Source organism: Accipiter gentilis, chromosome 14, assembly GCF_929443795.1.
Source record: "Accipiter gentilis chromosome 14, bAccGen1.1, whole genome shotgun sequence".
Taxonomy (NCBI): domain Eukaryota; kingdom Metazoa; phylum Chordata; class Aves; order Accipitriformes; family Accipitridae; genus Astur; species Astur gentilis.
Window position 1 is genome coordinate 11,229,907 of NC_064893.1, and position 12,601 is coordinate 11,242,507.

The 12,601-nt window shown below is 40.3% G+C and overlaps 1 protein-coding gene across 6 annotated transcripts in view; it reads right to left on the reverse strand.

The window, feature by feature from the left end:
• Positions 1 to 12,601, reverse strand: part of MYRIP (myosin VIIA and Rab interacting protein) — a 239,002-nt gene that overhangs the window by 120,216 nt on the left and 106,185 nt on the right. For all 6 annotated transcript variants that reach the window (XM_049817221.1, XM_049817216.1, XM_049817218.1 and 3 more), the window contains exon 3: positions 6,521 to 6,742. In XM_049817221.1, the coding sequence (XP_049673178.1) occupies positions 6,521 to 6,742 (222 nt within the window). The remainder of the gene's footprint in view (positions 1 to 6,520; positions 6,743 to 12,601) is intronic.

The following is a 12,601-nucleotide window of genomic DNA, read 5'->3' on the forward strand; positions in this document are numbered from 1 at the left end:
CTGAAAAATGAAGAGAGGTACAAGCATTATTGAGTCAACCAGCCAGGAGTCAAAATGACAGGCTGTTTTTTGACATAACTTTTTTTTTCCTCATTCTGGAGGCAAATCTTGGCTTGCAATCCTTTACTACCTCACATATTTGTAAATTTGAGCCACCTAATTAGATATTGCCATCTTTTGTTCTCCCTTGTTCAACCACCACAAACCCCACATCCTCCCTGATGGCCACCAACCCAATGTAGGGGCTGTGATGGCCCACAGCCCTCCAAGTCTGCTCCTGCAACAGTAGTCAGCGACAGGGTGCAGAGCACGTGAAGTCCCAGTTACAGAACTGACGCAAGGAAAATTCTTCTCTAAACTCTGCTCAATACTTAAGATTTCCTATCTCAGGTACTGTAAGGGGTGATGTTCTCACTTGCCACTTAAGTGCCCACACTTGAAGAATCCTGTGTATTTTTTATTAGCTTTCAATTTGTCACCTTCACTGAAAGTCCCTCAGCTTTTGCAAAACTGAAAGGCTAAATAAGTCCAATCTATAATTTGCATGCTGCTTATTATGTGGAAAAACTGTGTTATATCCTTTCATATTCCCCTCCTCCCAGTTCAGCTGTCCCAGTATTTTTGCACACTATTTACATACTATTTATTCCTACTAGGGAAAATGTTTGATAACTTCTCTTACTATGACTTGCCAAAGGTAGGTGGGGCCAAACACAGGCAAACATTTACATATGAACATTGAAAATAAAGCTGTGATATTCTATTCTCATTCATTCCCTGCAAGAATCCAAGCACTTACTTTTCTGTGCTACTGCAACACAAAAGGCAAAGGTTTTAACCATGCTGACTGTAGTAAAACTTGTATAATAACAGTATATTAATAATACTTAGCACTTCACAGCCATAGCATTTAACTTTTCAACCACTGACCTCCAAGAGCTCAGCATCATTAAATCCATTCTGCACACGGGGAAACCTGAGACATGGAAGCTTCCCCAAGGTCACTTGAGAATCAGGTGAACGGCTAAAACTGGAATCCAGAGCTCCCAAAACACAGATTAGTCTTCCAGGCACTCAGCCACATGCTCACTTCTGAGGCTACTTAAAGCTAGAAAAGATCGCCTAATTAGCACTTGTATTTAGCCATTTTAATAGAATTCTCTTTCCTACTCTCATCTCCAATTCCAATTTTAGATACTTTTCTTAAAGCTGAGTACAGCATTGCAGTCAGCTGTACATTACGCAAGTACAGCTTTATTCTGTCTAGCAGAATTGAAATTCTTCACAGTGCATACTTTAGAAATAATTAAGACAGATCAGGATAGCAAAAAACCCAGCAGAGATCAACCTGCCAAAGCAACCAGTTTGCACATTTCTCTCTGTCCTCCTCCAGCTAGGGAACAACTGAATAAACCAAAGACTGTTCCTGGCTCTTGTGCAAAATCCAAGCTATTGCCCTTGCTCTTCATGGGTACTATAAGCAAAAGGATATGGTGTCTGTGATCCACTGTGATGCTAAAGCATGGCAAGGAGAAGGAGATCAAGAGACAGGATACAAAACAGAGTGAATGGTGGGAGAAGGGGAAGGAAGAAAACTGGAATAGAGCAGCAGGCATTTTTGGAAGGAATTGCATGAATTCTACAAGTACATACAGCTGAAGAATATAATTTTCACTGCTATTTACTTAAAATTAGTAAATTCCTTAAGTACAATATGAATAGGATCATTCAGAGGACTTCTTTAAAAGCCGAACAAGACCCATATGGGTCCAGTGAAGACAACATGCACATGGCAAAGCTAAAACTTTATCTTTTCTGCTATGCCACACAGCAAGTGAATGTTCCTACACAATTCTATCTTAGAAGGAAAAACACTTTTCCTGGTATTTACATGACAAAGTCACAGTTTCCAAGTTCTTTCTAATATCAGACAAGGACCTCAGACAGCAGAAATACACAACTCTTACAAAAGTATACACAAAGCTCCAAGCTGCGGCTGAGGCAGACTACCTAAAAAGATATTTCAGCTTTCTTTTACCAGATGGTTTTGCCTGCTTGAAAGCAAAACAAGATTGCTAAGCAGCATTAAATCTTCATTAGCTTTCCACAAATAAGTCCTGAAACCAGCAGTTCTGTTACAGTCGAATGCATCAACAAACAAATACAAAGTTCAGTTATTAACTAGTACTTCTTTTTCTCAAGTACCATCCCAAGGTTTTTGCCAAATTTTGGTGGGGTTTTTTCCCCTGTAGAGACTGTAAAGAGTTTTACTCTAAAACCTGCATCAGCTAAGTGGAAGAAATGTATCCTTTGGCAAGCTAAAACCACACCTACCATCAAATTTACCATGTTCCCACAAAAATATGCTCTGTTCTGCTGCCATTAAAGCACATTACAGTGAACGGGCCCTCCAAACAAAACCATCTGAAATACAAAGATTTTATTTAGGGCTGTTCCTGGCACTGGCAAAGCTCCAGTCTATTTGAAGGGTGTTCTGTCTGCCCACTGAGCCTAGATTTTTATTTTCTGTTGCAATTTTCATGTTATCAGAAGCATTGCTCCATTTTTACATTAGCATTAATCCCAATGCAAGCTAGTCAGAGACAAATGTATTGGGCACTGCAGGTAGACTAGTCGTTAACAAATTTTCCTCAAGTCTCACTGTAATGTACATTAGAAAACCTAATACATATCTAATTAATCTAATTCTAATTAATTTTCAAGTTCCAGTAAGAAAATTACATTTGCTACTGACGCAAATTGTTACGAGTCTAGTTAGAACCCTACCTTTCAACTGGGCACCACAATAAACTCAAAAGAAAATGTAAAGAATATTCAAAAGTAACTCTGGATTGAGAGTCTGTGAAGATAAATGATACTCTCTTGCTTTCTTTTTTTTTTAAAGCAGCAGTCAAATTGGGAGTATGAAAACAAAAAAAAAAAGAGCAGTTCTCTTAAACATTCAAACAAATCTGTGCTGCAAACAGCCAATGTGACAATTTTGGGGACCCATATTGAGCCACTCAATATGGCTCCTTGAGGACTAGAAAAGTGGTCTCAGAAAAACAGAAAGCGTGCCCTATTTCTAATAAATGAGCAAAGAACTCCCCTGTCTGACACCAAAAGCATTAATCCAGAGGGCAAAGAAACTGTGCCTGGAATCTACTCAATCAAGAGGACTTAAGAGGTACAGACCTCAGCAAGCTGTCTAAACACATTGTCTGATGTGTGTCTAACAAGGTGACAGTGTACAAAGCTTTGGAAGAATCAGAAATACGCTATACACAAATTGAAAACTTAAAATTAATAACATACAATTTTATCATAGCATCCTTAAAAATTAAGAAGCTATGTATATAAGACGCCCCCCGCCCCGAATGTTAATAATGGCATCCAGAGATAAATCTAAACCAAAATGTGTTAGGAGAATGTGTGCTAAATCTGGAAAACTGGGAAGTTGAAGGAAGGCTCTCCAGTTCCTCACGAGATCTATATAGTCATTGCTGTAAAGACGTTTCTGAGCACTGAGATTCTGCAGTGAGCTGAATCTTCTAACTTTTAAAAGAAGACACACTGTAACGGGCGATGTGCTTTAAAGGAGTTCAAACACCAAAATTTTCATTAGCTTATTGATGAGTTTTCTGCTTTTGGAAGAAGCAGCTAACTTTTTGGCCAAATTTTCTACAAATGTTCCATGTTTCAAATGCTGACCTGCATATTTGCTCTCTGCTAAATGTTAATGTACATCTCTGCCTTGGAAGATGAAAACCAACTTCCACGGGACAGGTATCTCCACTAGGATCATGCTTTGAGAGACTAACTCAACAGGTCAGATTTTCTTCATTGTTGAGAACACTTAGGTGCGGGAATCTACCAGAAGACTATTTACAACCTGAAAAAGTTGACATAATTCTTCTGAAGGAAGATAATCGGAAATAAGATAGTCTAAAGAAAAGGGTACACCTCCCAGAAGGGTTTTAAATCTGAACCCAAGGGATGTTCATACAACGTGTTCCATAAAAATTTTAACCATCCCCAAGTCATTGGTTCCAATTCCCACATCATACAGGAATTTTTCAGAATTTTCATATGTGCAGATAAACAAAATGTACCTTCCAAGTAATTCACCTAATTAGAGTCTCAAGCTCTAATGTATAAGGTGAGCCATCTTTACAAAAACAATTTATGCTGAGAATGCTTTATAGCCTTTTGTACAGCAAGAAACTGCTTCTGACATTAAAGAACTGGTTAATATATTCTAAATAAATACCAGAAATAAAACTTGGGATTATTTGAGCGCTGCTCTAGAGCAGAGCTGAAGAGCACAAACAGATCATTATAGGAAATCTGAACTACACATATTTATACTCTTCCAGTTTGTCTAAGCTCTTTCTGCACAGCAGAGAATTACAACATTAACTCTTTTAGAATTAAGCAAAAATGTGTAGGGAGGGGGAGAAAAAAGGAGAACAACCTGAAAATGCAGTCCTCTCTGAGATATTTCTAGCTCACCATCTATTGTGCAGTAAGATATGCAGACAAGCAGCAGCTAAACCAAGAACCACCTCCACTACTTGTGCTATCTTATTAAATGAAAAAGTAAAAAACATAAGAAAAGGAGCTGAGGAGGGGCAGGAGAGCACAGTCAATGCTCCATCTGAGGGATAAGTCACTGAGAACGCAACAGAAACTCACAACAGACTGTGGTGTTTCCCCCTGTGGTGTTTCTTTCTTGGAAGAAACACTGACTGATAGTTAAAAACAACACCCCCCCCACCCCCCCAAACCAAAACACCTCAGCAGCCCCTAAGGAATGCTAGCCCCTGCTTTCTGAACAGGGATTTAAGTCGCACAGTCCAATCAATAAACCAGATCACAGAATGATTAGCAGCAGTATTAGTTAACTTATTCACTGAAAAATAACTCAAACTGGGTCTCAGGTCTCATAAATAAAGGAAATGTTTATAACTGAGTTACAGGTGGGTGACTGTGAGGGCTGCACAGGATTGTGGGAAAAGCACTGACTTCAAGGGTCAGAAGTAGCATTTTCATAATACAGCTACAGATTTTCCTTCTGAAATTAAATTCTTCTGAGACTTTTTTTGTGGGGTCAGCAAAAACTATTTTAAGTGCAGTTCATCAGCATCCACAAACCTGGCCGCCTATTCTGCTGCCTGTATGGGTGAACTCAGGAGAAGTGGAAGAAAGTGGTGTAGTATGAAATGGTTGAATGACTAAAGTAGAAACAAGCACTGGCTCCACTGCTCTCTGTGTTGCTGGAAAAGATACTCCTGTTGTTCTTCTGCCTCCTCACTGGGGGAAATGGGGTATGGTAGGTTCTCCAAGGTAAAAGGCAGAGAAGGAACCGGTGCCCTGGGGAATACAGCCTCCTTTGGGTTCAAAGGCTGGCATTTTGAAACATGGCATCATCTATCTTGGATCCCTACGATTTTAAGGCCCTGTGTCAAAGGACACACACTTCATTCACAGGTACTATATGAAAGTTTAAATTTCAAGTAGGTGTTGGATTGGAAACAATTGGGAGCAATGAGTCTTTGGTGAGCACAGGAATATCATGCAGCTTTGGAAAGGGACTTGGCTCTTGTCTTCATCCTGTGTTCTCCACTAAAAGGAAAGACGAAGAATAAACAGCCATCTTTGTCACATTTGCTCAGCTGCTTTAGTCACCAATGTTCGAAATTAAACTATGAGAAATTGAGTTATTTCATTCACCCTTCTTGTCTGAGTAAAAAGGCCTTGGTCAGTGCTACGTCACCACAGCTAAGGCTGCTTTAGGAACCTGGTCTGCAATGCAGACAAGATGGACTATCACAGTCACCATCCAAGTAACAGCCCCTTTGCTGCCGTTACATGTTTGCTTGCATTTACTTTGTTTTTCTCGTGCTATCTTTAAATGTTGTGACTCTGTTAGCCTCAAAAGGGTGAGATAGTAAATCCATTATACCCTCTGCAAATAGAAGCCTGGCAGAATATTCTTAACAGATGTTAAGAATTATAACAGGTTGCACCGCTATTTTCTCTGGGTATTTGCCAAAGGAAGCCTAAAGCATCCCCACCAATAAACTGGCATTTAGAAAAGCACTCCAAAACACAGTCACAGCTGGATGATCTATTCACCAATATTCTTCTTTCTACTCCCCACCCATCAGTGGGATTTGCTGCAAAATGATTAACTGCCTTACCACCATCTGTGCTCAGGTTCCATTAGTAACCCAGGCATTTCAGGATCCCAGCCCTGCTTAAGCTAAGTCCAATTACTGCTTGTTGATTCATCAGTCCACCTATGCAAGCCTATAAAATGCAACAGGTAACCAAGCACTCTCGGAACAAATTAACCTCTACAAAAAACAGGCACATCACACCTCAGGAACCAAGCAAACCCTACGTAAATAGGTACTTCATGTTCTATTCCACCAGCGTTAACTCCTGACAAATACAAGGAAAAGCTCAGGTCAGGCCACAGCTGCTTTACACAGGTTGCTGAACAACAAGCCTTTACCTTGCTTGCTGGCAGACGCTGCAAATCCAAGCCTTCTCCTTCTTCTGGTAAGAACCGCAGCTCTTGCAGATGTTGTACTTGCAGTCTTGGCACTGTCGCTTGCTGTTGATAAGAAATGTGAAAGGGGAACAGCAGCGAATACAGCAGTGCTCGTTGAACTTCTGCTGCTTGGAAAGGATGCTGCACTTGTTACCCTCTTCATCCAACTTCTGCTTCATTTCACTGGAACAAAAGCACAAGAACAAAAAATATAGACAAAATTTCAATGGGAAATCTCCCCTTTGCCTTTCTCCTTTTCCCACATTTTCAAGTTATACTCTTCAAATAACCTTTTGCAGGTATGAAATAAATGTCAGAAACACATATTCTAAATCCAGAATTGGGAAGCAAACCCCCCTATGTTCCCTGGAGTCACCCATGGCCAGTCTGTTTAAAACCTCTGAGTCATGAGCCAGGGCAAACAATCTCCCTTCACTCAGCTCCAGTGAGACAACCCTCAGGAGAGCTGCTGCTCCAGGTACTCCAGCTGTGCAAAGCCATAGCATCATTTGAGAATTCAGGGCTGCTTTCAGAACACTTTACAAATAAAAAAATCAGTCTATGAAAATCAAAAGGCTTGGTGCACAGCAATAAAAAAATCCTACTGATCAACAAAAACAAAAAGTGCGAAGTTTGCTTTGTTCTGACCCATGGTATCATATTATTCATAATAGGTCCAATTTGTCAAGGAAGGTTAATCACATACTTCATTTCAGAGAGATTTGTGTGTTTTACTACTTAGGACCAACACTAAGCCAACCTCCAACTGTTCATTAAAGTGTTTGCAGACCCCCTAAAGTTTTCTGTATTCCAGCAGAAGAGCGCATTTTTTAATAAAACAAATTGTGTGTGTGTGGTATGCAGTAATTTGCTATCTCTCATTTTACAGTGTTTTTGATATTTTACAGATTAGGTAATACATTCCACAATAAGAGTAATAAAAAATATCCAGAAAGAACATTTGTGTAAGTAGACAAGTCTGCAAACTCATCATACAGTTTCTGTCATGTACCACTAGGATATACATTGAGAGAAGAAAAAAAAAATCAGGATTCATGAAAAACATGTTAAATAAAGGCTTATAGAACAGTGTGTACGTACATATATTGATTCTTCCCATTTCTCAGAATTAGTGGTGGCTACCATACTATTTCCGATTGCTGGCAAGAACCACTAATAAGACTAAAGTAACACAAAAGTCTAAACAAAATTTAAAGATACCAGAAAAGATAGACTAAGTTGCAGGAAGACAGAGTCATGACATGCTGACTTACACTTAAATTAATGCTTAAATATCTTGCTACAGGAAAAAAAATAATACGCTTATTGCATACTTATTCAGGGACTCAACCAAGATAATCTATAAGCATCACTATGAGCCAAGTCTAGAATGTTAAAAAACCCCCTAGCATTACTGGGCTATACATCTTCTTATTTGCCATTTCTGTCTCAGACTCATAACTCAAAATAAAAACAGCCTATTCTATGAAAGTCTGACAGGTCAATTCTAAACCTCAAGTCTAAAAGGCAATTAAGGCAGTGATCTAAAGGATGTGATTTTTGAACTTGCGCATACCATATTTAACCATATTCCCAACATGCACCTTTTATAAATTTAAAACTTCAAAACAATGTATGTTTCTGCTGTTTGTCCCCTGTAAAAATGTTTGGCTATCTTAGACCAGCTGCTCAAACCCAAGTAAATACTCTTTGGAATTTCAAGTAAATAATCTTTCTTTATGATTTTTGTCCAGGTGGCAAAACTTACTTGGTTTTCCACATTTTTACAGAATGTTAAAGGTGAAAAAGGTAAGAGATTATCATGTAAGAGAGGAAATGTCTGAATTATGCAAGTCAAACTGGCTTCCTTGTGTAAACAGATTAAATGGGATGGCTAGACTAGTTTGTCTTATCTCCATTACTCCCTTCTACGGTGGTACCACATGGACAATCTTTCTATGGGAACAGGAGGGGAAGTGAGCTGTTCCCCATGTCGCTCCTCCATCCACCGCACATATCCTGCTGCACAGCAATGGAGCAAGACAGGGAAATGCCTCTGAAGAGGAGGTCAGGTGGGAACCCTGGGTCCCAGGAGAGAAGCTGGTGAGGACTATATGATACCAGGAGGATTTCTGGCATGGAGAGAAAGTGTCAGCAGCCCGAGATTTTGCAATCTTTGCTTCAGGCTGGAGACCCCAGGCAGCAGATGCTGGCCTCCCTGTAAGATGAGAATAGCTAAGGACTCGAGGCCAGGAGAGGCAGTGAAAGAAGACATTTTTGTCCTCATGCAGCTCTATTATCTCCCAGAATTAGCAACACTGGTATTTGGTAGTATCAGCCTGCACACTCAACATTGGCATGCTCAATGGCATTTTGAACCCTCATAAGGGCTCTTACACACAATAGCAAGATAAACCACAGAAGCAAAGCCACCTATTAAAGCGCCACAATAATGCTCACACAATATAAAACCAGGCAGTTTCATTCACAACAGAGCTGATAAAGCCTGATACCCAGAACACGCTGAGCACACACTGAAGCTTTTTCATCAGTACAGGCATTAATTACATCTCTCTCCACTATCTCGCTGCCAACATTCATTACAGTGGTAGAACCTTAATATCATTAAGGCATGTGCCTCACTGTTAAAAAGGACTAAAATTGGCCAACAGATTCCAAAAGTCAATAGGATAGGGTGGGACAGGCTGGCAGAGAGCAAGCGAGCATGACAGAAAAAGCCTCATTTCCACAGGAAACCAGGCAGAACAGAAAAGAAAGCAATGCACATCCCTCTGACAGCTGTAACAAATTAAGGTGCTCATGTGCTACCTGCCAAAGGCTATTCTAGTTTCTATTAGGAGTCAAATGGCAAAAGGGACTGTCAACAGGATTTGTCAGTTGAAGCCAAAAGGCTACTCTCCCCACTCTTTCCTTGGAACTAAAACATGAGCTTCATATGAAGGCAAAGTGCTGCACAACACTGGTAGGCAACTCAACCTGCCTGGCGTGAGGAAAATTGCATAGTCAAGTGCAAAAGTAGGCTCTGATTTACTCCCAGCAATACTGAGAAAACCTCACTTGCATGTGACTTCAGCTGGATGATTACTGTGAACAGGATGATTAATGTGAGCTCCAGACTCAATACACTACGAAAGTTTGTAGCACTGGAATTCAGAAGGTACAAGTTGAAGTTCGAGACATCCTGAGTTTAAAAGGCTCAGACTTTACCTTCAAGATGTTCAAATGGCTTGGTGCAAGAAGACTGTAACAATGGTCTAACAAAAGGAAAGCAGTCAACAACACTGATCCTCTCATGCAGTGAAACTCGCTTCTAAAGGCATGACAGCCACCTGTGCAAGAACTGACTTCTAAGAGGCAGGTTGAACCACAGAGCCCTCACAAACATTCCCCCTTCCTTCCCATGCAACACTGTTTCCCTTAACTATACACGGATGAGGGGGATGGGACAGAGAAAAGAGGGAGAATGTATGCGCTTACTTTACCCAGCATTACTTCCCCAAGGAGGGAATGTAATGTAGTTATAGGTGTATTTATCTAATATGTGTGTGAATAAAACAAGCAACAACAAAATATTCTGCACAAAAAAATTCCCTTTTGGGGAATGGACGGAAGAGTGGGAACCACAAATGACAGAATTTATTCACATAACTTAAGTCACAACTGATGGTGTTCAGCTATTACAGCTATATGTAACATAGTAATAGGAATCTATGGAGAAGAGAATTCCTGCTGTTTGAATGAATCTCAGATTGGATTTCATTTTCTTTCTCGAGTGGCTGCATTTCACCGATTGCCTATAAATACAAAAGAAGCAAAGAATACTCAATAAATACCCAACATGTCTGTCACAAAGACTAATTTTGTCAAAGAACATTTTATTGAACTGTAAGTTCCAAAATATAAAGATGCATATTTAGATTTTTCCAGAGGCTTGTATTAACTAACCTGTGACAGTCTGCACAGTAAATATTTAATTAATTTCAGTCAATGTTTTGAGTGATAGACTTCTGGCACATAATCCCACACAAAGTCAGGTTAGGAATACTTTCTAGCATACTGCATTGGATGTAGGTTTTGCTATTATATTCTGAGGGTGAATAGTCATTTTCCCCTCTTCCCCTGCTATGTTTTTTGCTTCCCCCCCCTTTTTTTTTTATAATTTAAATATTTTCATTCTCATGGTTTATTTCTTTTTAGCGTCTTAAAGGATTTAACTGAATTTGTGAGAAGTACGGTATTCTGCTTTGCCGGTTTGTACAGTGGTTTACAAACGTTACGGTAGGTTAGGTATCATGTTATGCTGAAGACAGGTATTGCATAGCACATTACAAGGGAGAATGCTGTTGAAACATGGCTGGCGAGTTATGCAGACATGCAGCATGCTTCATTGCATGACTGCTCTTCAACAGCTGGGCAAAAGCCTCTCTGAAATGCCTTGTCTGATAAGTCATCTTTGGACTCTACAAATTGGCAGCCCCTTTTGTTTCTACAAATAACATTGCTTCAGACTTGTAAATGTAGGATGAAGCCTGGCAAACCGAAGCTACAGGATTATTTTCTTTGCTCTTCACTGCCACTGATTTACAGAGATTTGTCCAAAGTCACCAGCTTTTTACATGCTTCATTTTATCTGCTGTACAACAGCAGTAACAGTAAAAGTTGCAGTGACAATAATAAACTTGTCTTATATAAATATATAAATATATACAGAACACCTTTACAGCATCTTTCATTTAGCGACCATATAGTCCTCTCCACTGCTGTATTATTGTGAACAACCTATTTACAACTAATATTCACAACAAATGACCCTCAAACTCTTTTTTTACCACAAGGCCTGATTGCCTTATCTAGCAAAAATTCTGTTTCAAGTCACTTGTACAGTATACAGCTAACTGAATTCCTACTTATTAGCAAGTATGATAGGATTTATTTGGTGCAGGACTGTAATACTGAATGCTCTTTTTGTGCTCTGGACAGGCCTGTTCTAGTGGGATTCAACAGGACCGAGGCATTTTCCCTGTGTGATTGCAAAGGCCTCAGCTTCAAAAACAGGCTGGCAGGTTCAAACAGAATTCTTCAACATTTGCCTGAACAATGCCTTTTCCCCTAATAAATTTCTTTAAAACAATTGCTTATTGTATATACTTGCACCTCCTGAATACAGAAATACAAGCTTGCTTGAGAAAAGCCTTTCTGCTTTTTTTCCAAATCTCCTTTTATAAAAGTTAGCTCTTATTTCAACTGGCACTGTGCTAAGGATGCTTGTTTCTGTGAGCTACAGTTTGATCTTCACAAAGCTCAACAGCTGTAATTATTCTATATTTTAATAAGTGAAACAAATTGTAGACAGCTGTGATGGGTTGACCCTGGCTGAACACCAGGTGCCCACCAAAGCCGTTCTATCACTCCCCCATCCTCAGCTGGACAGGGGAGAGAAAAAAATATAACAAAAAGCTTGCAGGTCAAGATAAGGACAGGAGAGATCATTCACTGTTACCATCACGGGCAAAACAGACTCAATTTGGGAAAATTAACTCAATTTATTACAAATCAACCAGAGCAAGGTAATGAGAAATAAAACGAAATCTCAGAACACCTTCCCACCACCCCTCCCTTCTTCCCAGGCACAACTTCACTCCCGGATTTCACCACCAAGCCCCCCCCAGTGGCACAGGGGGACAGGGATGGGGTTTATGTTCATCACACGTTATTTTCTGCCGCTTCACCTCCTCAGGGCGAGGGCTGATCACACTCTTCCCCTGCTCCAGCGTGGGGTCCCACCCACGGGAGACAGTCCTCCATGAACTCCTCCAACGTGGGCCATTCCCACGGGCTGCAGTTCTTCACTAACTGCTCCAGCATGGGTCCATTCCACGGTGTGAAGTCCTTCAGGAGCACACTGCTCCAGCATGAGTCCCCCACTGGGTCACAAGTCCTGCCAGAAAACCTGCTCCAGCATGGGCTCCTCTCTCCATGGGGCCACAGGTCCTGCCAGGAGCCTGCTCCAGCACAGGCTTC